Source organism: Rana temporaria, chromosome 1 (assembly GCF_905171775.1).
Source record: "Rana temporaria chromosome 1, aRanTem1.1, whole genome shotgun sequence".
In the NCBI taxonomy this organism is placed as follows: Eukaryota; Metazoa; Chordata; class Amphibia; order Anura; family Ranidae; genus Rana; species Rana temporaria.
This window is the reverse complement of record NC_053489.1, coordinates 552,412,539-552,437,101: the sequence shown is the minus strand read 5'-3', so window position 1 is coordinate 552,437,101 and position 24,563 is coordinate 552,412,539. Positions and strand designations below refer to the sequence as shown.

Sequence of the window (24,563 nt, the reverse complement as noted above, 5' to 3'; positions counted from 1 at the left end):
TGCAAGGGTGAGCTGTGGACCAGGGGTGTTCTTAAAGGGGGCTTGGTCAAAAAGTTTAACTGTATGTAAAAGCATGATAGTGTTTTATGGCTAAGTATTGCTAAAATTCAAATTTCCACATCAGGACAAACCCTTTTCTCAAGAAGCTTCATAACATTAAATGTTTGTTGCTATTGTTACCTAATTTTTCACTATTAGCTGATGTATTTGCCTTGATTTTCTGATTCTGAGTTAAAATAAAGGTAAATATTGGCCTTGTACCAATTCACATCTGGAAAATATCAAGGACAATTTACACAAAAATATATAAGAAATATATTGTCTATTCTTATAGTATATACTGTATGTGCCATAATATATTTTGAGCGAGAATCATGTTACATTTGTTTGGAAAATCTAGTACATATTTACAGCTGTTCTGTACAGTCCATACTACTAAACAAAGTGTTGAAGGACATCTGTACAAGACATGTCTAGTTCACTAAATTCACTATTGTGTTGAACACCATATCTGTCAACACAGTGTCCCATGTAGTTGTTATTCTGCCTCAGATCAGGTATCCAAAAAGTGAAGAAGGTATCAAAAGGGAATCTCCCTTTAATCTATGGAACCACAAAATGTGATGGTCCATTCCTCATTAGGCAGTATTACATCATGACTTGCAACGCATGATCAGCAGCCACATCATCAGGATAGTATCTGGTGGCTGATCCTGCATTGTACCAATGGACTGCTTGTCGCAACGAGAACTGGTGGGGAGATTAGGGTAAGAATTTTTGTGTTGATCTCCCCTTAAAAAAACAGAAATGTATTCTTCATCGGTTGGGGGGGGGGGGGGGTTGTACATTTTATATCATTGCCCTGAGTTTTGTCTACATTTATATGTAGTGGTGTCTTAAGTAGTGAACAAATATAGTCCTGAAATATGTATAAATCTATGATATGATTGAAAGAAATCTTCCATGTATTCAAAGTAATTCATAGTTACATAGTGGGTGAGGTTGAAAAAATCCATCAAGTCCAATCTATGTGTGTGATTATATGTGTGTGATTATAAGTCAGTACCTTGTATATCCCTGTATGTTTTGGTCGTTCAAGTGCTTATCTAATAGTTTTTTGAAAATATTGATGCCCCACTGAGGCCACCGCCTGTGGAAGGGAATTCCACATTCTGGCCGTTCTTTCAGTAAAGAACCCTAGTTTATGGCTAAACCTATTTTCTTCTAATTTAAATGAGTGGCCATGTGTCTTGTTAAACTCCCTTCTGCAAAAAAGTGTTATCCCTAGTGTGGGGTCACCAGTACCATATTTGTAAATTTAAATCATATCCCCTTTCAGGCGCCTCTTCTCCAGAGAGAATAAGGTCAGTGCTTGCAAACTTTCTTCATAACTGATATCCTTCAGACCCTTTATTAGCTTTGTTGCCCTTCTTTGTACTCGCTCTATTTCCAGTAGATGCTTCCTGAGGACTGGTGCTCAGAACTGTACAGCATACTCTAGGTGTGGCCGGACCAGGGTCTTGTAGAGTGGGAGAATTATCGCTTTGCCCCTGGAGATAATCCCTTTTTTAATGCATGCCAATATTCATTTTTCTTTGTTAGCAGCAGCTTGCATGCCATTGCTGAGCCTATCATCTACTAGGACCCCCAGGTCCTTTAACATGCTAGATTCCCCCAGAGGTTCTCCCCCTAGTGTATAGAATGCATTCATATTTTTGCCACCCAAGTGCATTATTTTACATTTTTCTACATTAAACCTCATTTGCCATATAGTTCCCCACTCCATTAATTTGTTCAGATCTTCTTGCAAGGTTTCCACATCCGCAAATACAGGGATTGAACTGTTTACCCCATCCTCTAGGTCGTTTATGAATAAACTAAATAGGATTGGTCCCAGCACAGAACCCTGTGGGACCCCACTACCCACCCCTGACCATTCCCAGTATTCCACATTTATCACCACCCTCTGAACTTGCCCTTGTAGCCAGGCTTCAATCCATGTACTCACCCTATGGTCCATGCCAACGGACCCTTTTTTGTACAGTAAACGTGTATGGGGAACTGTGTCCAAATACACCACGTCTACTGGCCTTCCTTTATCTAGATGGCAACTCACTTCCTCATAGAAGATTAATAGATTGGTTTGGCAAGAATGATTCTTCATGAATCCATGCTGATTACTGCTAATGATACTGTTTTCATTACTAAAATCTTGTATATAGTCCTGTATCATCCCTTCAAAGAGCTTGCATACTATTGATGTTAGACCAACTGGTCTGTAATTACCAGGGATGTATTTTGGGCCCTTTTCAAATATTGGTGCTACATTGGCTTTTCTCCAATCCGCTGGTACCATTCCAGTCAGACAGTTGACTGTCAGTAAAATTTAGGAACAATGATCTGGCAATTACTTGACTGAGTTCCCTAAGTACCCTCTGTTGCAAGCCATCCGGTCCTGGTGATTTATTAATGTTACGTTTCCCAAGTCTAATTTTAATTTTGTCTTCTGTTAACCATGAGGGTGCTTCCTGTGACGTGTCACGAGGATAAGCACTACAGTTTTGGTTACTAAAGCCCCCCGATTTCCTTGTGAAGACTGAGGAGAGGAATAAATTCAATCCCTTCACCATCTCCCCATCCTTTGTAACCAGATGTCCTTCCTCAATCTTTATGGGGCCAATATGGTCTGTCCTCCCTTTTTTGCTTTTTACATACCGTATTTATCGGCGTATACCGCGCACTATTTTGCCCTGAAAATCAGGGCAAAATCGTGGGTGCGCGATATACGCCGATACCCGCTTTCCCGCCACGAGTTTTGAATACTGCGCCGGCATATACCGAGCGCAGTACACTCGTGTAACTTCGGGTTCAGGACGTCAGCACGACAGTTGCCGAGCCTGCTTGACGTTACACGAGTGTACTGCGCTCGGTATATGGCGGCGCAGTATTCAAAACTCGTGGCGGGAAACGAGCAGGGAGGACGCGAGGACGCCGGACCCGCCGGAGAGGACGCCGGACCCGCCGAAGAGGACGCCGGACCCGCCGAAGAGGACACCCGACCCGCCGAAGAGGACACCCGACCACGGACGCCCGACCCGCCGAAGAGGACACCCGAAGCCGCAGATGGACGCCGGACCCGACGAGGCCGCCGATGAACGCCGCGCAAGACACCAAAACTGTAAGTACAAAAAAACTTTTTTTCCACAGGAATTCGGGCCACTTTGGGGGTGCGCGGTATACGCGGGAGCGCGTTATACCGCGATAAATACGGTACTTAAAGAATTTCTTGGGACTTATTTTGCTCTCCTCTGCTATGTGTCCTTCGTGTTCTATCTTAGCCGCCCTAATTGCACCCTTATATTTCATGTTGCATTCTTTATAAAGTCTAAATGCTGATAATGATCCCTCAACCTTGTATTTTTTGAAGGCCTTCTCCTTTGCTTTTATATGTATTTTTACATTGGAGTTAAGCAATCCAGGACTTTTGTTTGCTCTTTTAAATGTATTACCCAATGGAATGCACTGGCTAATGCTCTTATTTAATATGCGAACGCATCTCTCCTCCGTGTTCTTTTTTCCTAAGATTTTATCCCAATTGATGCCTTCTAGCAAGGTTCCTAGTTTAGGGAAGTTGACCCTTTTGAAATTCAGTGTCTTTGTATTTCCCGTATGTTTCCTATTTGTGTGATTTATACTGAAGCCAATTGACCTGTGATTGCTGTTCCCTAAATTGCCCCATATTTCCACATTCATGATCAGGTCTGTATTGTTGTTAATCTGTAGATCTAGTAACGCTCTGTTTCTAGTTGGTGCATCTACCATTTGACCCATGAAATTGTCCTGCAAGATATTTAGGAACTGGCGAGCCTTAGACGAATGTGTGGTTCCCTCCGCCCAGTCTATGTCTGGATAATTAAAGTCTACCTCCGCCTCCTCTCTCAGGTTAGGGGGCCTATAGCATACTTCCAGTATTATTTTCCCCTTAGCTTCATCCTTTCAGAGCTCTACCCATAAGGATTCCACCTCCTCCCTAGCTCCATTAGTGATGTCATCTCCCGCATTCACTTGTACATTATTCTTAATATATAGACATACCCGTCCCCCATTTTTATCCTCTCTGACCGTGCAATAAAGGGAATACCCTTGAATGGTTGCCAGCCAATCATGAGAGCTGTTGAACCAGGTCTCTGAAATTCCCACAAAATCCAAATCCTCCTCGTACAACAGTATCTCTAGTTCACCCATCTTGTCTGCCAGGCTCCTGGCATTGGTGAAAATGCCACATAGTTTAGACTGGTCGCATACTATCCTCTTATTGGGTGTTCCGAGATTGCAACTAGGACTTGTTACTATACTTACCTTGGGTTTATGTGCTTTAGTCAACCTACCATTAATGCCCCCAATACTACCCTCTGGTAGTTCTGTGCTGACTACCTCTAAGGTTCCGTACACACGATAGAATCCATCCGCAGATAAATCCCAGCAAATGGGTTTCTGCGGATAGATCCTATGGTGTGTACACGCCAGCGGATCTGTTTCCGCGGAGAAATCTCCTCTGGGATGGATTCCAGCAGATCGGATATTTGCTGTGATGCACAACAAATCCATCTGCTGGAATCCATTCCAACGGATGGATCCGCTCGTCTGTACAGACTTACCGGATCCATTCGTCCAAAGGGATTCCCCGCACGCGTCGTAATGATTTGACGCATGCGTGGAATTCCTTATATGACAGCGTCGCGCCCGTCGCCGCGTCATAATCGTGGCGACAACGCGACACGTCATCGCCAGAGGATTTCCACGCGGATTTCAATGCGATGGTGTGTACACTCCATCGCATCGAAATCTGCGGAAATCTTTGAGAGGATTTATCCATGGAAACGGTCCGCTGGACCGTATCCGCGGATAAATTCTCTCGTGTGTATGGGGCCTAACTCTGGACCCTCTCCCCATTGCCTAGTTTAAAAACCCCTCTAACTTTTTGGCCATCTTTACTCCCAGCAGATCTGCACCCTCCTCGATTAGGTGCAGTCTGTCCCTTCTATAGTACTGATGACCGACTGAGAAGTCGGCCCAGTCCTCCAGGAATCCAAACCCCCAACTTACAACGGTGGTTATGGCAAAACTGGCTACCTTTGTATGTTTTCTCGCCAGTTTTGTTATTTTTAGTCTACAGCTATTGTGTTTGTTTTTAATACTATTAAAATACTACACTATATAAGCATGATTTGGGCTCCTGTTGGAGAGCTTTTTTTGCACAATGCATGATCCCTTTGGGGTTTACAGTCTGATTGCTGCACCTGATCAAGAGGCCACTTTGCATCATAGCAACAGTACATGGCTTATTGTTATCTGCTATTTGGTGAGTGTCAAGATTGGTGGAGGTGCACGGCTGTGGCAGTCTCTATGCACGTTGGGTGAAGTGCGTTTATTTGATGCTTGTTATTACTTGATTTCTGGTGAGTGGTTTAAACACAGCACACTCAGCACTGGAATTACTTTGAATGCACAGAAGATTTCTTTCAATTATATCACAGATTTATATATATTTCAGGACTATATTGTTTACTACTTGATAAGACTTTACATTTATTACAGCAAAAGGCTGCACGCCACGTTTTCTTTTATTGTCTATTGAAGGTTGTATATTCACCTCTGTGTTCTAGCTGCTAACTAATTATACATATAATAAAAGGGGTGTAATGGCGCTTACTAATCAAACAACTGCTAAATAAAAAACAAAAATAATTCTATTACCACATGAGGTGGGAACAGATGCACCAATTGCAATTCAGGGACTGAGATTAACAAGCCCTGGAGGAAAGCAGGTGCTTCAACCAGAATGTGTAAACCCACCAGAGATTGAAAGACGATAAAGGGGCCCAGGGGCACCTAATTATTAATAAATATAAAGTGCAAAAATATGGTGCATATAATAAATGTTAGTACAGGAGGTACCAACACCAGTGATCATAAAATAAAATTCACAAATGAAATGATAAAATCCAAACTATAACTAAAAATAAAAATAAAAATGTGCTAAACGTCATGTGAGAAAATAGCATAATTAACATAGAATATGTAATAATTAGAATAAATATTAATATCAGTGATCAATAAACACTGACCACAATGAATAAATAAACATATGTGCAATAATGATAATGCAAACAAAACCATGCATGCATAAAAAATATAATGATGAAAAGTGAGTCTCTGTGCACACTCCACACACAATAAGTAAATGTGCAAAACAATCAATCTGGTGTCCAATATGTTCAGAACTTAAGTGCTTGAATCCACAATGGCTCCCAAGTGCAAAGTGCTCCATATGCTTTATTTCCCCAAGCCTCTCACCTCAAAAGGCTTTAAATAAAGCCTGTAAGAATCTCCAGTATCAATGGCTGACTGGCACTGCAGCTTCTGCTAGGGATGAACGGTTCCTGGCCAGCTATTAACACCCATCTCTTCAATCCCACAACAACCAGTGGCTCCCAGGTATCAGCAGTGGTTCAAAGGATGAATGGCTCTCAAACAATCAAACACAAATAGAAACTCCATAGCGTAAAACCGTCGGAATAATTTATTAATTAAAAACAGATGCACTTACATATGATAGGTGAAAATGACAGCGTGTAAACAATGAACCTCTCCGCTCTCGGCCACGAGCGGAGAGGATGTCACCAACGGCTCTCCTCCCTTACGCGTTACTTGGCTGGACATGCCACTTAATCAAAGGATACAGGTTCTCATCCAAGATTTTTCAATACGTGGCCCTATTCTTTGGCCTCTCAATGCGGCAAAGTCGGCCTGTACCTTTAGCTGAGAAACAGACCCAAATATTTTATGTATCATGTTTCCGCCTCCGTGCTTGACTGTGGGATGGTATTCTTAGGGTTATAGTCAGATTATTTCTTCCTCCAAGGACGATGTATTCCAATGGATGGTTTTGCATAGGGTCACCAATCCATTTTCTTTAAGTTTGCTTTGGATTCTGGTAAAAGAGAGTTACAAATCTGATAATGACAGGTTTACAGGTATAGGTGAGGTGGGGACCTACAGAAAAGGAGGCAAACAGGTCTCTAAGGGACTGTCCACATGCAAGCAGCTTGATTCCGCATAGGAAGAACTGCAGATCAGACGTCACGCACCTTTGAAGGAGCTCAGATGGAACCTTTTTTGTTTTAGCTGCCCTTTTATATTGGTTCTAGAGTCCAACATACTTATATTCTTTTGCTCTAAATGATGTCACTGACCACTTTGCAGTGATTTTATGGTTATTTTCATCAGTACTGAAAATCAGGTCTGTTTTCCCCTCAAAAAAAAAAGCAAAAACACATGGAAAATCAGGGACAGTTTTTATCTACAGAAACTGCGTCATTTTCTTACTGCATAGAATTCTGGAAAGTCACTTTCAGTTACTGCTGCTTTTATTAGTGAACACATATATGATTTTTTTTTTAAAGCTTAGCCAGAATTTAAAGTAATACTTGAGGAGGACCTTTTACTACAAGCACATTATATGGAACTCAAATATGTAAAACATTTACAGCTAGTTTTAAAATTTGGTTTCTTCAAATTTTTTATGTGCAAACACAGCTTACCTTAGACAATAAACAATTCTTGGGCATTTGAAAACTATCTAAGCAGTAGTCCTGTTTATTTTATTTATAACAGATGTGCACATAAGCGTGCTGACCTGATACGTAAAGCCGTGTACACACGATCGGATTTCTGATGAAATCAAATCCGATGGATTTTTTTGTCGGATGTCTGATGAAGCTGACTTTCATCAGTCTTGCATACACACTATCAGACTAAATTCCGACCGTGTCAAAACGCAATGACGTAAAACACTACGACGAGCCGAAAAAAATTAAGTTCAATGCTTCTGAGCATGCGTCGACTTGATTCTGAGCATACATGGATTTTTCTCCGGTGGAGTTCCACACAGACGATCGGAAATTCCTATCGTTTTTTTACTCATAGGAAAAATGTAAAACATGTTCTATTTTTTTATACCATTGTTAAAAAGACACCGGTTTGTCCGATGAAAACAGTCCATTAGTCTTTTTTCACTCGGGTTAAGAGTTTATGGACATGGCAGACACCTATAGTGCCATATACAGTGGTCATGACAGCTTGAGAAAGCCAACATTTTAACATACAGCTGATCCACATTTTCCCTTATATCTGTCTTCTGCTAGCATCTGTTGAATTTGAATGTGCCTATAGGTGTGGCAGTCATTACTGGACTGGCTGAAATCAGGCAGATGTCAAATATGTATAGGTACCTTATAGAAAAAATGGAAATAATAGGCAAAGTGAATAGCCAATAACCATTGTTTCTGTGTGCATTATATGGGGGAAATTGTTAGCATGGTAATAAAGAATAAAGACTGGTTCAGGCAACACTATGTGCAAAAACCTGCAATTACATACAATGTAATTCCATTCATCAGTAACCCCCCCCCCCCCAATTAACAATTAAAAAAATCCACTATTGTATAATCGTTAAAAAAACAAGGAGCTTAGGATATTAACAATTAAAAAAAAAATCTCTGCCATTCAAGGATAGGATTAAATGGCACCCTATGGGTTCATCATCACTAGCCTAGGCACAATACTACTGCTCAGAATGGTGCACTGTCCAGGAATAAGGATCACACATTGCTCACGAATGGATCTATGATATCACATGGCTGCCCAGTTTACAGGATGTAAGGTATATATAAAGGGATTTAGGAAAATAGAGTTGATGGGAAGTGGGGTCACATCTCTTAAAACCTGGAATTGGGCTGTAGAGACTCCCATATATGGAGTTTATTTGTGAATTGTATGATCACTTTTTGAGCTCTTCTACAGTTAAAGCTAAAATATCTGCTGCAGCTCTGCATCTACATCTACTTCCTATGTAACATACAGGTATTTGCATTTTTTATCATGTCCTTTCCTGGTATATCCAGGCACTGGTGACATAGCCAGTGTCTTACATTGGCCATTGAAAAGGCTATGTCACCAGTGTTTGAGACCTTGTTTCACTGTGACATATTGGGGATGGGGGTGCTGGAGGGCTTTTTCTCTATCAACAAATTGTGTAATGTTGTATGACGTATGTGTGAGATCAGTTGCAGATGTCACAGGTGGGCTGGCAGAGAATAAAGAAAGAAGGAGCTGGCTGTTGATGACATTTTTCTTTTAAGTTGCAGGTTTCTGACCCATGGGGGGAACAGAGCTCTGGGACTAATAACTTAGATTTAGATTTATAAAGGAGAGTGTTTTATTGTAGTCAGATCTATTAAGGAAGGGGGATGTCCTCTTTTAAATATATCATGCAGGTACAACCTGACCTCTTAAACGGTATTCGGCTATTACATAAACACATGTCTTGGATCACCCCAACTGTACCTATTAATATAAATGTAGCAGCAGAGGGAGTGGAGCAAAGTCGAATCCTACAATGATTTTGCAGGCATATCTAACCTGTCCAGTCTTTTTCCCTGAATATTGCTTAGTACAGGATGTCTGCTGATACCCTGATATTAGATTGTGGGTCTGATGAAATTAGCCATATCCAGATACAGCCAGACTATAGTGGGGTACACACTATAGGAAAATCGGCTAAACAATTTGGCCAATTTTCCTTGTTGTTTCACAGCAAGTCTTTACCGAGGAAGAAAATAATGTATGAAAGTTTGACAAATGCGACAAAGGCTTTTTTTTGTTGTTTAATGTTTCTGATCATGTGCAGTCTTTCAGTTCTGATTTTTCACGTACAAAAATCATCCAAAAATGGTACACATTAAACAAAATGGTTTGTTTGGTTTGGTTTCTCCCAAACCATAAGTTCGTCCTTTACAAATATTTTTATTTGGAAGGTTGAAATCATCTGTTGAAAGTTGTGTACACACTATCAGAAAATCATACGATCGTTCCTGGGATGAAAATGTTCACCTGATTTTCTTATAGTGTGTATGAGCTTATGTCTATGAGCAGCCTAAAGTTGTCCATACACTGGTAGAGTTGTACGGAAATTCTTAGAACATTCAAAGACTTGACAAATATTGTTTGTACTTCAAAAAACATTTATTTTTTTACATTTTGGATTGAATAGACTTTCATGAACAAAAAACACATTTACTGTTAGAAATTTGTGAAACATTTTTCAACTTCTAATTTTCCCATCACTGCAGTTGCAAATGAACGAGGGTTTGACCCCAATTACAATTAAAAAATCAAACCAACGTTCTTAAAATTTAAATTTTTATAACAAAATGTTACTAGCCTAAAGCCAGCATAAAGCCTCGTACACACGGCCGAGGAACTCGACGGGCGAAACACATCGTTTTGCTCGTCGAGTTCCTTGTTAGGCTGTCGAGGAACTCAGCGAGCCAATTTTCTCCATTCCCGTCGAGGAAAACGAGAACATGCTCTATTTTTGGCTCGACGAGTTCCTCAACAGTTTCCTCGTCGAAAAATGTACACATGACCGGTTTCATTGGCAAAAAAAAAAAAAACAGCAAGTTTCTTGCTGGTTTTTGCCGAGAAACTCGGTCGTGTGTACGAGGCTTTAGAGTTGCTTGGGGAAGAGGTATTTGTGAATATTTTGCTGTTGAAAATACAGACAATACATGTTGCATCTATTTAGCAGAAAGGTTCTAGTATTTTTCAAACTCCAATGGAAACATACGTTGCATTATCATTTCCCAAATACTTTTTTTACTATATATATTTCTTAACAGGCATCACTTTTGAAGGCTAATGGATTGTCTGTTTCACATTGCTAAAACACTGGCAATCGGTCTGTCATGTACTCGCAGCATTCCACATTCCATTGTCCTGACTTGGTTTTATTTATGTTTGGTGTAACGCAGATGGTTCTGTAGAAACATTTTCATTGGCTGCTGGGAACTCCTGACAATGTGCTTCAGTTTATGTTCCAGGGCAGCCCCAGTTTCATGTGTTGAAATCTCAGTAGGGTAGTTCAAATGTTCAGTGGCAAGCTCTTGCTTGTTTGCTAGGTAAAAGTCCTGAATAAAAAACCTGCAACATTAAATCTGCGCTCTAGTGTTAATGGTTTGTTATAGATTATATAGCGATAACTTGTAAAATAATTATTCAGTAAAAGCCATACATTATGGGAAGGCTTTGTACAATAACATATCAGGCTTCACGTTAAGCTCCTCTGTGTCACAAGGTACATATTAAAAGCAGAATTACTGTCTTGGGATCTGCTGCAGCCAATCAAAATCTTTTGTCAGAAACATCTGTGCTGAGTTTAAGATAAATGATACTCATTCAGAGCAATGAGATGTGGGATATTGATTGGGCGGTTAAAGTCTCACACAGCTTCAGGAACACGTAATAAATAGGGCCCTTGGGATTTTCTCAAATATCTATATATTTACGAGTAAAAAATGTTTTAGAGTGTTAACTGATTTGTAATGATTTCCTTTAAAAAGTTAGGTAAATATGCAGTCATTCAAGGTACTGTACATCTTGTTGAATGCTAAATCAAGAAAAGGTTGCTAAATGGGTATCTGAACAAAATAACAAAAATTTAAACCTTATGCCGCGTACACACGATCATTTTTCAGCATGAAAAAAAAACATCATTTTTCAGCATGTCCAAAAAACGACATTTTCCCAACTTCATCATTAAAACGACGTTGCCTACACACCATCGTTTTAAAATAATGATCTAGCAAAGCGCGGTGACGTACAACACGTACAACGGCACTATAAAGGGGAAGTTCCCTTCGTCTTTGGGCTGCTTTAGCTGATTCCGTGTTAGTAAAAGACGATTCACGCTTTTTTGTCTGTTACAGCGTGATGAATGTGCTTACTCCATTATGAACGGTAGTTTTACCCAAACGAGCGATCCCGTCTCATAACTTGCTTCTGAGCATGCGTGGGTATTTTACATCGTTTTATCCCACACACGATCATTTTTTACAACCCGAAAAACAACATAGTTTAAAACGACGTTTAAAAATGCAGCATGTTCAAAAAAAAAATGTGTTGTTTTTCAGAACCTGAAAAATTATGTGTAGCCCACACACAATCATTTTAAATGACGTTTTTGACAAACAACGTTTTCTTCATGCCGAAAAATGATCGTGTGTACGCAGCATAAGATGTGGTGGCTGCATTTGTTTTCTTTGTTCAGGTTAAAGTAGTATTAAACGCTTATTTAAAAATAAATAAATTGATGACAAACAAAAATGAAAAAAATCGGTCTCCCCTGTCGTAAATGCTTCCCAATGCCTGTCAGCTCTAATGTACACTTATCTGCGCATGTGCAGCTCAGTGTGCATTTACGGCACTGCTCTGATGATGTGGCTTCCATGCGCATGCGCCAGAGTGATGTCATCATGGCCTGGCCATTCAAGCGGCCAGAGAGAGCGAACCTGTGATCAGTGGGAGTGGTGACAGCTCAGCACTGGAGGATTCCTTTTGAATGCACTAGAATGTGGTCCATTAATGCACATTAAGGCATAGATCACCTAGGGACCCATTTAACAAAATAAATAAAAAAAGTAGCACTTAATTCCACTTTAAGTGCATTTTCCGCACATTCAGAAAACGATGCATTGAATATGCCAGAAATCCAGCACCCTTGTAATTTCTTGTGCACTGAACTTAAATCTCAAACATCAGCCTTCCAAGTTCTTCCATTATAGGGTGCTCCTGCATAAATACAGTATAGTGAGTGATAGTTGTCAGCATAAGACAGGAAGTGTGATGTTGGCAGGATCAGCAAGTTGAATGTAAAAAAAAGACTGAAAAAAACAAAAAAAAAAACAAATGCAGCGACCACATCTAAGGACTGGTAATCAATGTTGTTCTTGGGTTTGGATCCACTTTAAAGGAAGCCTATTCAAAGAATATATGGGGGCTGCCATTGCAGACCTCTTCTCTGTAAATGCCAGTTGCTTGAATTGCATGTTGATTTAATAGATTCAGTACTTTTTGGAGACAATTACCTGGAACATATACAAAGATCAGGGCTTCACTGTGTCTCTGATTTGCATGATTGTGGCAGGGCAGTGACTCAGTAAATACTAAATTCAAAGGCAGCCAGGCCACCAGTAGTCTTATGCCGCGACCGTTTTTTCAGTCGGAATAAACTCCGATGGAATTCCGCTCAAGATGTCTTGCATACACAAGAACACACCAAATTCCGACCGTCAAAAACGGTGACAGTGGTTAGTAATCTGTGCACTGCAAGTTTCTCTACATCTGAGGGAAACATGCAAGGGAAAAAAAAATGCATTTTTGATTGGATGATAGAAATCAGCAGAGCTTCCCTTCAGATCTAGAGCAACTCCACGTGCAGTGCACTTCTATATTGGCTTTCATCATTTTAAAAAATACAAGCCATGGGCCCCACAAACTGTACAGAATGGACTGTTTAACCCCGTTGCCGACCAGCCGCCGTCATTATACTGTGGCAGTCCAGCACTATTCCACGAGCCATCGTAGCTGTACGCAGTTTATGTTGTATTAAAATTATTTATAATATTCTATGTCTTTGTAATAACATATGATACAGAAACTAAATCTTCATGACACAATACTGATTGTTTCTGTAATGTGTTTTGGGAGTAGTATTTTTCTCTATGCTATATCCTGAAAATACAAAACAGCATGTAGCTTTCTGTTAATCCCTCCAGAAACTGTATTTTTTTTTTATCCCAGAAAGGGCAATTATGGGAGTTGTGATTTTAAAGAGGTTTTGTACTGAAAAAACAAAAGAGAATAAAGTCTCATTACAGGTTGCTAGCAGGTACCATAAGGTCAAGTTATGGTCAGGGGGAGATAGGTTCTGCTTTCCATTTGCAGTGACTACTCATCTGACGAGATCTTCATTGGGGGAGCTTTGTAAGCGTTAATTACCACCAGTTATCGAAAAGCATACTGGAAGTCATTGTACCACACCTAAGGGCAGAGGTGGGGTTGCATACATGTACCTGGGATCCAGAGCATTTTCTTATGTCTAGTGAACCCTATAATGGAAAACAAAGACAGTTCTTCTATCAAACACTCCAGATTATATCTTTTAAACCAATGGTAAATGTACCTCCAGGGGAACTTCTAAATATTTCAGGGTGCACTTTAGTAGAAAGCTTTTAGTGTTGAATCATATAAAAACAGATTCCAATTTATCCGATTTAGTAGTAAATTACATGCTGTAAATCCTCTAGAATAAATATAAGGCTACATGTACATTTGCCTACCCTGACTACAGCCACTGAAAAATGCAGCAAAAATGCTAACCGCGTCTGAAAGGTGGTTCGAGTTCCCCCATTGATATCAATGATTGATAGGCTATAGTTCCCTTATATTAATAATGCATTATAAGGCTTGTTAGAGTTCCCCCTTAGTGATTAATGCTTGTATGAAAATGTATCCTTGAGCTTCTAGGAGAAGCCAGGAACCTTGGCAATGTTATTATGTCAAAGAATATAAACATTAGATAAGCTGCAGTAGGAACCAAGATCAGTCAAAAGAAAAAGGGAAAGGTTTGTTTACACTTACCTCTCCCTGTTCTTCAGCTCTGTTGCCTGATCGCCGGACACCAGCGGCGATCGGGTCCACGGGTGCGGTCACGGAGCTCACAACCGGGTCGTGAGTGTGCCTGGCGGCGGCACACACGCACGACCCACGGCTGGGCTCTTAAAGGGGAAGTACCTGTACGTCCTTTTGCCCAGCCGTGCCGCTCTGCCGACGCATATTGTCGTTAGGCGGTCCTTAAGCGGTTAAAGACATCCAATAATGTAAAGGAATTTTATTATGTCAATGTTATTATGTCAAAGAACATAAACATTAGATAAGCTGCAGTAGGAACCAAGATCAGTCAGGCGCCCGGAATACAGACTGTTATATTTTACACACGATGTATAATTGTGACGAATATTACTTCTATAACATAATAACTTAGATATGATTGGCTGGGACAAGGGCGTTCCCTTCTTGTATGATTTGATTATGAACAAGTGCGCATTAGAAAATAAAGCTAGTGTGGACATACCATGTGTGCGTGTGGATGTTTTCACTACCAATGCATTGGGGAGCCTCCATACACCCAGATTGTCCTTAATACCCGGGTCTAATTGAACCAGCAACCTTACAGCGTCTTTGCCGCGATTTGTGTTTTTCTGCGGTCCAAAAAATTAGAACTTGCTTTAAAATTGAACCGATGGACACCTAACCGATAGGTCAAAACTGATCGTTAGTATGCAAAAGCATCAGTTAAAAACCTGCGCATGCTCAGAATCAAGTCGACGCATGCTTGGAAGCATTGAACTTTGTTTTTTTCAGTACGTCGTTCTGACACGATCGGTTATTTAACCTATGGTGTGTAGGCACATCAGACCATCAGTCAGCTTCATCGGTTAACCGATGACAATGGTCCTTCGGACCGTTCTTATCGGATGGACTGATCGTGTGTACGAGGCCTTAGGGCTCGATTTACTAAAGGCAAAAAAAGTGTGCTCTTTGCAAAGTGCAAATACATCTGCAAGTGCAGTTGCTCCAGAGTTTAGTAAATGAGCAGAAGTTCTGCTGACTTCCATCATCAAATCATGTACAAGCAAAAATGCTGTTTTTTTTTTTATTTTCCTTGCACGTGATTGGGTATTCTTTGTAAAGTGAAGCCTCACTTCTGCATAGAAACCAATGAGCTCCCTGATTTTATTACCAGGCTTAATTGAGCAAGCTGGAGGTAAAAGCTAATTGTTTTCTACGAAGAAGTGAACCTGACTTTGCACTTTCCAGCGATAGTAAATAAACCCCATTGTGTACTTAAAAGTGGGGTATACCTGTACATATTTTTGGTATAAAAAAAAACGCAATAAGCGTTTATTGATCAGTTTGCGAAAAAGTTATAGCGTCTACAAAATAGGGGATAGTTTTATGAAATTTGTATTAATAGTTTTTTTTTTACTAGTAAAAAGCAGCGATCAGCGATTTTTATCATGACTGTGATATTATGGCGGACACATCGGACACTTTTGACACCATTTTGGGACCATTGTCATTTTTACAACGACCAGTGCTATAAAAATGCACTGATTGCTGTGAAAATGACACTGGCAGTGAAGGGGTTAACCTGTAGGGGGCGCTTAAACTGGTTAAGTGTGCCCTAGTGAGTAATTCTTACTGTGTGGGGGCGTGGCTTGGCGTGTGACATCACCGATCGTTGTTCCCTATGACAGAACGGGAAAGGTTTGTTTACACTTACCTCTCCCTGTTCTTCAGCTCTGTTGCCCGATCGCCGGACACCAGCGGCGATCGGGTCCGTGGGTGCGGTCACGGAGCTCACAACCAGGTTGTGAGCGTGCCGGTGGCGGCGCTCGCGCACGACCCACGGCTGGGCTCTTAAAGGGGAAGTACCTGTATGTCCTTTTGCCCAGCCGTGCCGCTCTGCCGACGCATATCGTCGTTAGGCGGTCCTTAAGCGGTTAAAGACATCCAATAATGTAAAGGAATTTAGTTTAAAAAAATGAGATTGAGAACCATTTTTTGAATCACAGCTTTCTTAGCAGAGAGCAGTAAAGTTTGTTGGCGGGAAAGGGAACAGAAGTACAGAGTACAAAATACTGAAAACCTGTAATATTCAAATTACTTCTGTAAGTATTTGCTTTTTCAGATTACTATATGTAACGTCATAATTATTTTTCAGCTGTCAAGTGGCAAATAAAACATGTCCTAGAAATTACGCATGGAATAATCATTTGTGCAGATGTATAGAACAACATGACTCTGGGTTTTCATTACATCATGAGGAATCAGGTAAGAGATTTGCACCATGTTGAATACATTAGGAGAGAATGTAATTAATTATTTGCTGTACTGATGATCTTCATTTATTTACCTTCTTTCCAATTGTCATGTTTATAAAAAATAATGTACATACATCATGTAGAGTATAGGATAATTAGGCAAATTAGAAGATGGTGATGTAATATCGGATTACGGCTCTGTTGTCATTATTATGAATAATGTGTGCAATATGACAATTTTTTTGTATCATCAAGATAAGAAAATAAGAAAATTACAGCAAAGAAATATGATCCACATTCTATTCTATACATACTGTGTATGTTTCCCATGCATGATCATCTGTCATCCATTTATTTTAAAGAAAAAGGCTTGTAATATTTCTGCAGACGTTTTATTAGCTCAGATAACAAGCACTATTGCAGTTAGGTTGCACTAAAGATTCCTTTAATGAGCAGCACCATGATGACATGTTATGTCACTGGACAATTGTTAAAAATTATAGTAAAACCCAGTTTGCTGGCCCCTGCCCCAAATCAGCTAGGGAGGTAAAGCTGGCTGCATTATGCTCATCATTCATACATTTTGCATTGTCTTACACAATAAAAATGTTACTAGTTTAAATACAACAGAGATGTCTAAAGAAGAGTACATCAGCATGATACACTATGTAGCCAAATATATTTGGTCCTCCAATATGAGTTCAGGTGTTTCCAGTAAGGGGTACTCTTAAAACTACAGCATACAAAGAGATTTTAAACAAACATATGGTTCCAATTTGAATGTATGGCTACAATTTGAGGAAGGCCCTTTTTGTTTTCGGCATGATTGTGTCCCAGGACCATAAAAGCATGGTTTGTTGAGTTTGGTTCAGAGGAATTTGCAGGTCAAGGCTTGTTGTCCAGAATCAGTACCTGACTTCACAAATGAATGAACATACATTTCCACAGACACACTTTGCAATCCTTTCCAGAAGATCAAACAACGATAAAGGAGTTGATTTCCTAAAACTGGAGCGTGCAAAATATGGTGAAGCTCTGCATAGAAACCAATCAGCTACTCACTTCAGCTTGTTCAATTAAGCTTTGACCAAACAACCTGGAAGCTGATGGTTTCTATGCAGAGCTGCACCAGATTTTGCACTCTACAATTTCAGTTAATCAACCTCATAGTCGCAAAGGTAGTGGGTGAGTGGGTGGGTGAGTGAGTGGGCACTATATATAAATGCTAATTGCTTGGAATATACAGTTGTTACACAGTTACAAAATTAGTCAGGTTGAAAAATAAACATAAGCCCATCTACAATGGATATAAAAAGTCTACACACCCCTTCTAAAATGTCAGGTTTCTGTGATGTAAAAAAAAGAGACAAAGATAAATAATTTCAGAACTTTTTCCACCTTTAATGGGACGTATAAACTGTATAATTTAATTGAAAAACAAAATGAAGTAAAAATAAAAAATAAAATAATGTGCTTGCATAAGTGTGCACAACCTCTTATAACTCGGGAATGTAGCTGTGTTCAGAATTAAGCAATCACATTCAAACTCATGTTAAATAGGAGTCAGTACACACCTGCCATAATTTAAAGTGTCTGATTAAACCCAAATTAAGTTCAGCTGTTCTAGTAGGTCTTTCCTGACATTTTCTTAGTCGCATTCCACAGCAAAAGCCATGTTCCACAGAGAGCTTCCAAAACATCAGAGGGATCTCATTGTTAAAAGGTATCGGTCAGGATAAGGGTACATAAGAATTTCCAAGGCATTAGATATACCATAGAACACAGTGAAGATAGAGTGGAGTAAATATGGCACAACAGTGACATAACCAAGAACGGGACATCCCTCCAAAAATTATGAAAAGATGAGAAGAAAAGTGGTCAGGGAGGCTGTCAAGAGGCCTACAGACAACAATCTCCCATATTCTTCATATGTCTGGGCTTTGGGGTAGAGTGGCAAGACGGAAGCCTTTTCTCACAAAGAACAACATCCAAGCCCGGCTAAATTTTTCAAAAACACATCTGAAGTCTCCTAAAAGCATGTGGGAAAATGTGTTATGGTCTGAGGAAACCAAGGTTGAACTTTTTGGCCATAAATCCAAAAGATATGTTTGGCAAAAAAACAACAATGCACATCACCAAAAGAACACCGTTCACACAGTGAAGCATGGTGGTGGCAGCATCATGCTTTGGGGCTGTTTTTCTTCAGCTGAAACGAGGGCCTTATTCAAGGTAGAGGAAATGATGAATTATGAACAGTTACAAATACCAGTTAATATAGGCATTCAATGTAGAAGTAGTGATAGTTAGAGGTGAGGAGCTCTGTTTCTTCGGGACTTAAGCTTATTGACTACTGCCGCTTACTGTCTTTATACCCCTCTGACTTGTTTGACTAATACAGTAGGCAAAGTTTATTTCATGTTTTAGTTTTCATTTATCTTGTTTTTGCTTGATCTTAGATTCTGATGAAGAATTTAATGATATTTGTGGACCAAACAAAGAATTAGATGAAGAAACCTGCCAATGCGTTTGTAAAGGGGGATTGCTACCCTCCAGCTGCGGCCCTCATAAAGAACTGGACCGAACATCTTGCCAGTGTGTTTGCAAAAATAAGCTTCTGTCTACTTCCTGTGGGATAAACAAGCAATATGATGAAGAGAGATGTCAGTGTGTCTGTAAAAAGACTTGTCCAAAACACCAGCCACTGAACCCTATAAAATGTGCCTGTGAATGTGTAGAAACACCAAACACATGTTTCCTTAAAGGAAAAAGATTCAGTCATCAAACATGCAGGTAAGCAGACATGAAGAGTGGTGCAGTATTTGCAATAAAATTGCAGTAAAGAATAAAGTGTTTTTAAAAATCAATATAACAAAGGATTTGGGACATTTGGATAAAAAAGTATTAAACTTTTAACAATAATGTATAACTCTCTAACATGCTTTTTTTTTTTTTTTTTGTAGAGTAGGGGAAGGCTAGAACCCGTCTGTGTCTCTGTTGCAGATATTTCCTTAATTCCCATTTGGTTAAAAAAGTGTCAGTAGGACAGTAGCTAAGGGTAAATTTCTCTGAGTCTCATCAAGTAAAAACCAGACAGGCTTTCCAAACTATTCCCCACTCTTCCCCAAACAAGAAAAACGTTTTTGCCTTGATGTACAGTGTATGTTAAGGTTGTAAGCGTAAATGTGTTTGGGTCAATACAGTTTCAGTTGTTTATGCAAATAAAAAGTTTTATTAAAGTTTTTGCAAATAAAAAAAGACAGATGGTTCCCACATCACTTTGGCCTAGCTTAGGGGTGCCAAACCCGTGGCACGCAGAGCTCTCTGGTGTGGCCCATGACCTCATTCTCTGGGATAGCGGGTCAGCAAACCCACATCGTGGGTTGCCGATCCACCGTCCTAGAGCATTAGAGTGCATGCAGGAGTTTGACTGGTAGCTCCATGTGAGCAGGGTGTGTGCGCCTGATTCTGACCTGTATCCTGCTCGGCTATCCTTCGGGACCTGCAACGTGATCTGCTGGCATCCTCCTGGTGTTCTCCTGGTCTTTCTACCTTTACTGCTGCTGCTCCGGCTCCCACTTCTCACTCACTTCTCACTTGCAGACAGCGGTATTCTGCCTCTTGCCTCCCCACCTCTCCCCTCCTATACTCGAAATAGCCAGCTTAGCCTGTTTGGCTTCTCAGTGTGGATCACTGCAGTTTTCTTTCTCTGTCTGCCTGCCTTTGTTGTCTTTGCTGCCCTCCTGTTCCTTCTGCCTCTTGTTTATACCAGGTTGCTTACAAACAATTTAGTTGCCTGCAGTTGCTCTTAATCAGCCCAGTGCATTTTTAACACAGTCTAATCCACATCCACATGTACTAGAGGGACAATGACTCGGTGCAAGGAGGGTGAAGGTAATGAGCGGGACCCACATGACCTGACTAGGGCCCCGTACACACGGTCGTTCCAAACCAATGAGAATGGTCCGACAGACCGTTTTGATCGGTTCACCACCGAAGTGGCCTGATGGTCTGATGTGCGTACACACCATCATTCCAAAAACCGATCGGGTCAGAACGCGGTGACGTCAAACACACGACGTGCTGAATAAAACGAAGTTCAATGCTTCCAAGCATGCGTCGACTTGATTCTGAGCATGCGCGGGTTTTGAACCGATGCTTTTCTGTACAAACCATCGGTTTGGACCGATCGGGCAGCGGTCCATCGGTTCGGTTTTGAAGCATGTCTTAAAATTTTGGACCAAAGGAAAACAGACCGACGGGCTATACACACGGTCGGTTTGGACCGATGAAACTGAACCTCGGTCCATTCTCATCGGTTTTGTCCGACCGTGTGTACGGGGCCTAAGAATGCCCTCCCTGTGTTGAGGTCCACCAAAACGCATAGAGTTAAAGAGAAGGCAGGGGAAAAGATGGAGGAATTGGCTGCAGCATGGCTACAAACATTTAGCAGACATTCAACAGAGTTCCATTCTGAGCACCTGGTTGCTCACCTGGCTGTGTGCTTTCAGAAAATGCACCACACCCGCAAGATAAAATAGAAGTCTGTGGCAAAGCACAGCCAACCTGCAAGAATACCACAGGTGCACTGCAGTGCATCAGCGTGAAAGCAGCCTTATAGGGGGTTTAGGACTAATGGCTCGGTTACATTTGTGGTTTAGGAGAAGGTAAACCCCATAGTTGAGGCGTATTTTTACTTGTGTAACATCAGTGATCACAGTGGTGACCACTGCCTATGCTCCGGCGGGCCCATGCGGCCTCCCTGTCACATTCTGTTTTACACTTGGACAGTGGACAGGCGGCGGGGGTGGCATATAAAGTACCGAAATCTGACTTCTCCTCCTCTCCCTCCTACCGCCCATTCAGTGGCTGCAACATTTTTCACTATACTATTCAAAATAAATGTTTTTTAAATTCTTAACAATTTTATTTTATTGTGGCCCACGACCAGTGCCCCTTGCTCTTCAAAAGGTTGAGCAACCCTGGCCTAGCTAAAGTGACAGTACTACAGAAGCAACCTGTCTCGAGGCAGAAATTTGCTGACTAATTACTGCAAACAGGCTTTTTACAACAGAGGGGCAAAGAAAAATACAAAACTTGTATTGAACCTAAAGCTCTGCCTGATGACTCTATATGATAATTTCAAATTGTGCATGTATTTATATTTATATATATATATATATATATATATATATATATATATATATATATATATATATATATTGTATTTATTTTCATTTGTATTAATTTTGACTCTATAGGGTAATTTCAAATTGTGCATGTGTGTGTATATATATTTATATATATATATATATATATATATATATATATATATATATATATATATATATATATATATAATTTATTTATTTTCATTTGTATTAATTTTTTTTCCCCCGAGTACATTTGTATTCATGAACACAGTAGAGGAAACACATGCAAAACCCAAAAACTTAAACATTAAAGAACATATTAAAATAAAAATCCTTAATCATGTAGCTTTGTAACAATGTTAAATTGAAATTGGCATATTTATTTAAAATGTATCTAGGCGTTTGCACTGCTTTCCAATTGACAGCAAAACAGATGAAATACATGCAATGGCTACTAAAAATGTCAGTCCATCCCAGATGCCTATATATACCAAAATGCTCTCAAATTATATAAATATACACTGTATAAAGAGCTGTGTTTTCTCAAATTATAGATGCATTTGGAGGTACTCTTCCCTTCTGAGTCAGCCCTTGTCTCTGCCCCCTACCCAACTCTGAGCACCAGAAACAAGTATAACCTTGTGGCAATTTGTATGGAGTTTGTTGATAACAAGAAAAGCATTACAACAGATCCCCACAAGTAACAGTATAGTAGATCTCCCAGTAGCCAGCAATAGAACCCTCCCTCAACAGTAGATCACTACCAGCAACAATCGATCCCCTAATCACATAAACCCCCCCCCCCCCCCCAGCAACAAAAGACTTCTGGTGCCAAGACAATTGGTGCCCCAGCAACTAACATCAGTAGATCATTCATCACACCCCAGCAACCCATTCAGTGCTGCATGTGCCAGAACTGTTTTTTCCCATGTGTTCCAGCTAAAAAAAAAGCCTTGACTTTGGGGTTGATTTACTAAAACTGGAGCGTGCAAAATCTGGTGCAGCTGTGCATGGTAGCCAATCAGCTCCTAACTTCAACTTGTTCAATTAAGCTTTGACCAAAAAAAATGGAAGCTGATTGCTTTCTATGCAGGGCTGCACCAAATGTTGCATTTTCCTGTTTTAGTAAACAAACCCATGTGTGCTTTTATATATATATATATATATATATATATATATATATATATATATATATATATATATATATATATATATATATATATATATATTGTATCAATTATGTGTATGCCAATATAGAATGTGATAGATTTAGTTTGGAATTCATTACTTCCTTTTCCTCTTTTCAGTTGTTACAGACCACCATGTAAATCTCGACCGAAACGCTGTGACTCTGGTCTATTCTATAGTGAAGAAGTGTGTCGCTGTGTTCCTGTATATTGGAAAAGACCATAAACAAACAGATTCTACAGTCAGAGGATATATTTCATCTGCTTCTGAGCGTAAAGAAGACTTTGTCCTGTTCTGAGTATTGGATCAACATTTCCATTAAGAACCTTGTTCAGAGTAAAGACGGTGCAATTTGCATCACATAAGTGCAGGATCCACATTAAAAGATCGACCAAGATTTTTTATTTTACAATTTTAAGGGCTTGAAAAGACATTTTTCTGCAATGACACACAAGTCCATATTTTCCCTGTGATTTTTTTTTTCATCAAGATAATGACTATATAATTTATTTCCACTAAAAATATTGTGCAGCCTCTTTGTTTATAGCAATATCAATGTAAAAGCGCACTGTGATTAATATTTTTATATCATGTAAAATATGTTTAATAAAAAAAGAACAGAAACTTGTACTATAAACCACCAAATATGCCCAGTTGGACTCCTTTCTGCACCTCGAGAGTACATGTATGTAAAGCATTTTATTTTTTTACTCTAAGCTATGTGTTTTGGATATTATAATTAAGAGACTGTAACCCTATGGAAGATTACCATCAGAATTGCACCAGCGTCATTTTTGCAGGCCTTACAATGCAACTCTCCCATTCTAGCTTGTTTAAGAGTGTAAGACAGAGACATGGAATAATCAATTATGTAAATAGTATTTTTGTATTTCGTACTTGTTATTTGTCTGTCTCTCTTACTGTGTATAGACTCATTTCACTAAGGTATAATGTTCATTGTTTGCCCTAAAGACTTATTTTCATTACAGTCAATGAGAAAAGAACATATCAGCCCAATGGCTAAAATTAATGATTGCCATATCAAAAAATACATTGTAAAATTCAGTAATTGCGCCTTATGTGTCTACAGGTTGCAAGGGTGTCTATGACATGTTTCCAAATGAATCCTATTTAGGTTATTGGTACCTACAAGAGCCTACTAAAATATATGGGACAAAATAAGTACCATATATACTCGAGTATAAGCCGACCCGAATATAAACCTAATTTTACCACAAAAAACTGGGAAAATGTATTGACTCGAGTATAAGCCTAGGGTGTCCATCTGCATGCCTCACTGTGTCCATGTGCATGCCTCACTGTGTCCATGTGCATGCCTCACTGTGTCCATGTGCATGCCTCACTGTGTCCATGCCTCACTGTGTCCATGCCTCACTGTGTCCATGCATCACTGTGCCCTTGCCTCACTGTGCCCATG

The 24,563-nt window shown here is 39.9% G+C and overlaps 1 protein-coding gene across 1 annotated transcript in view; it reads left to right on the top strand.

Moving 5' to 3' along the window:
• Nucleotides 1-24,006, top strand: part of VEGFC (vascular endothelial growth factor C) — a 204,194-nt gene extending 180,188 nt beyond the window's left edge. Inside the window, exons 5-7 of the mRNA XM_040333737.1 lie at nt 16,688-16,797; nt 19,244-19,577; nt 23,245-24,006. Of these exons, the coding sequence (XP_040189671.1) occupies nt 16,688-16,797; nt 19,244-19,577; nt 23,245-23,350 (550 nt within the window). The 3' untranslated portion in view covers nt 23,351-24,006. The remainder of the gene's footprint in view (nt 1-16,687; nt 16,798-19,243; nt 19,578-23,244) is intronic.
• The last annotated feature ends 557 nt before the right edge of the window (nt 24,007-24,563 follow it).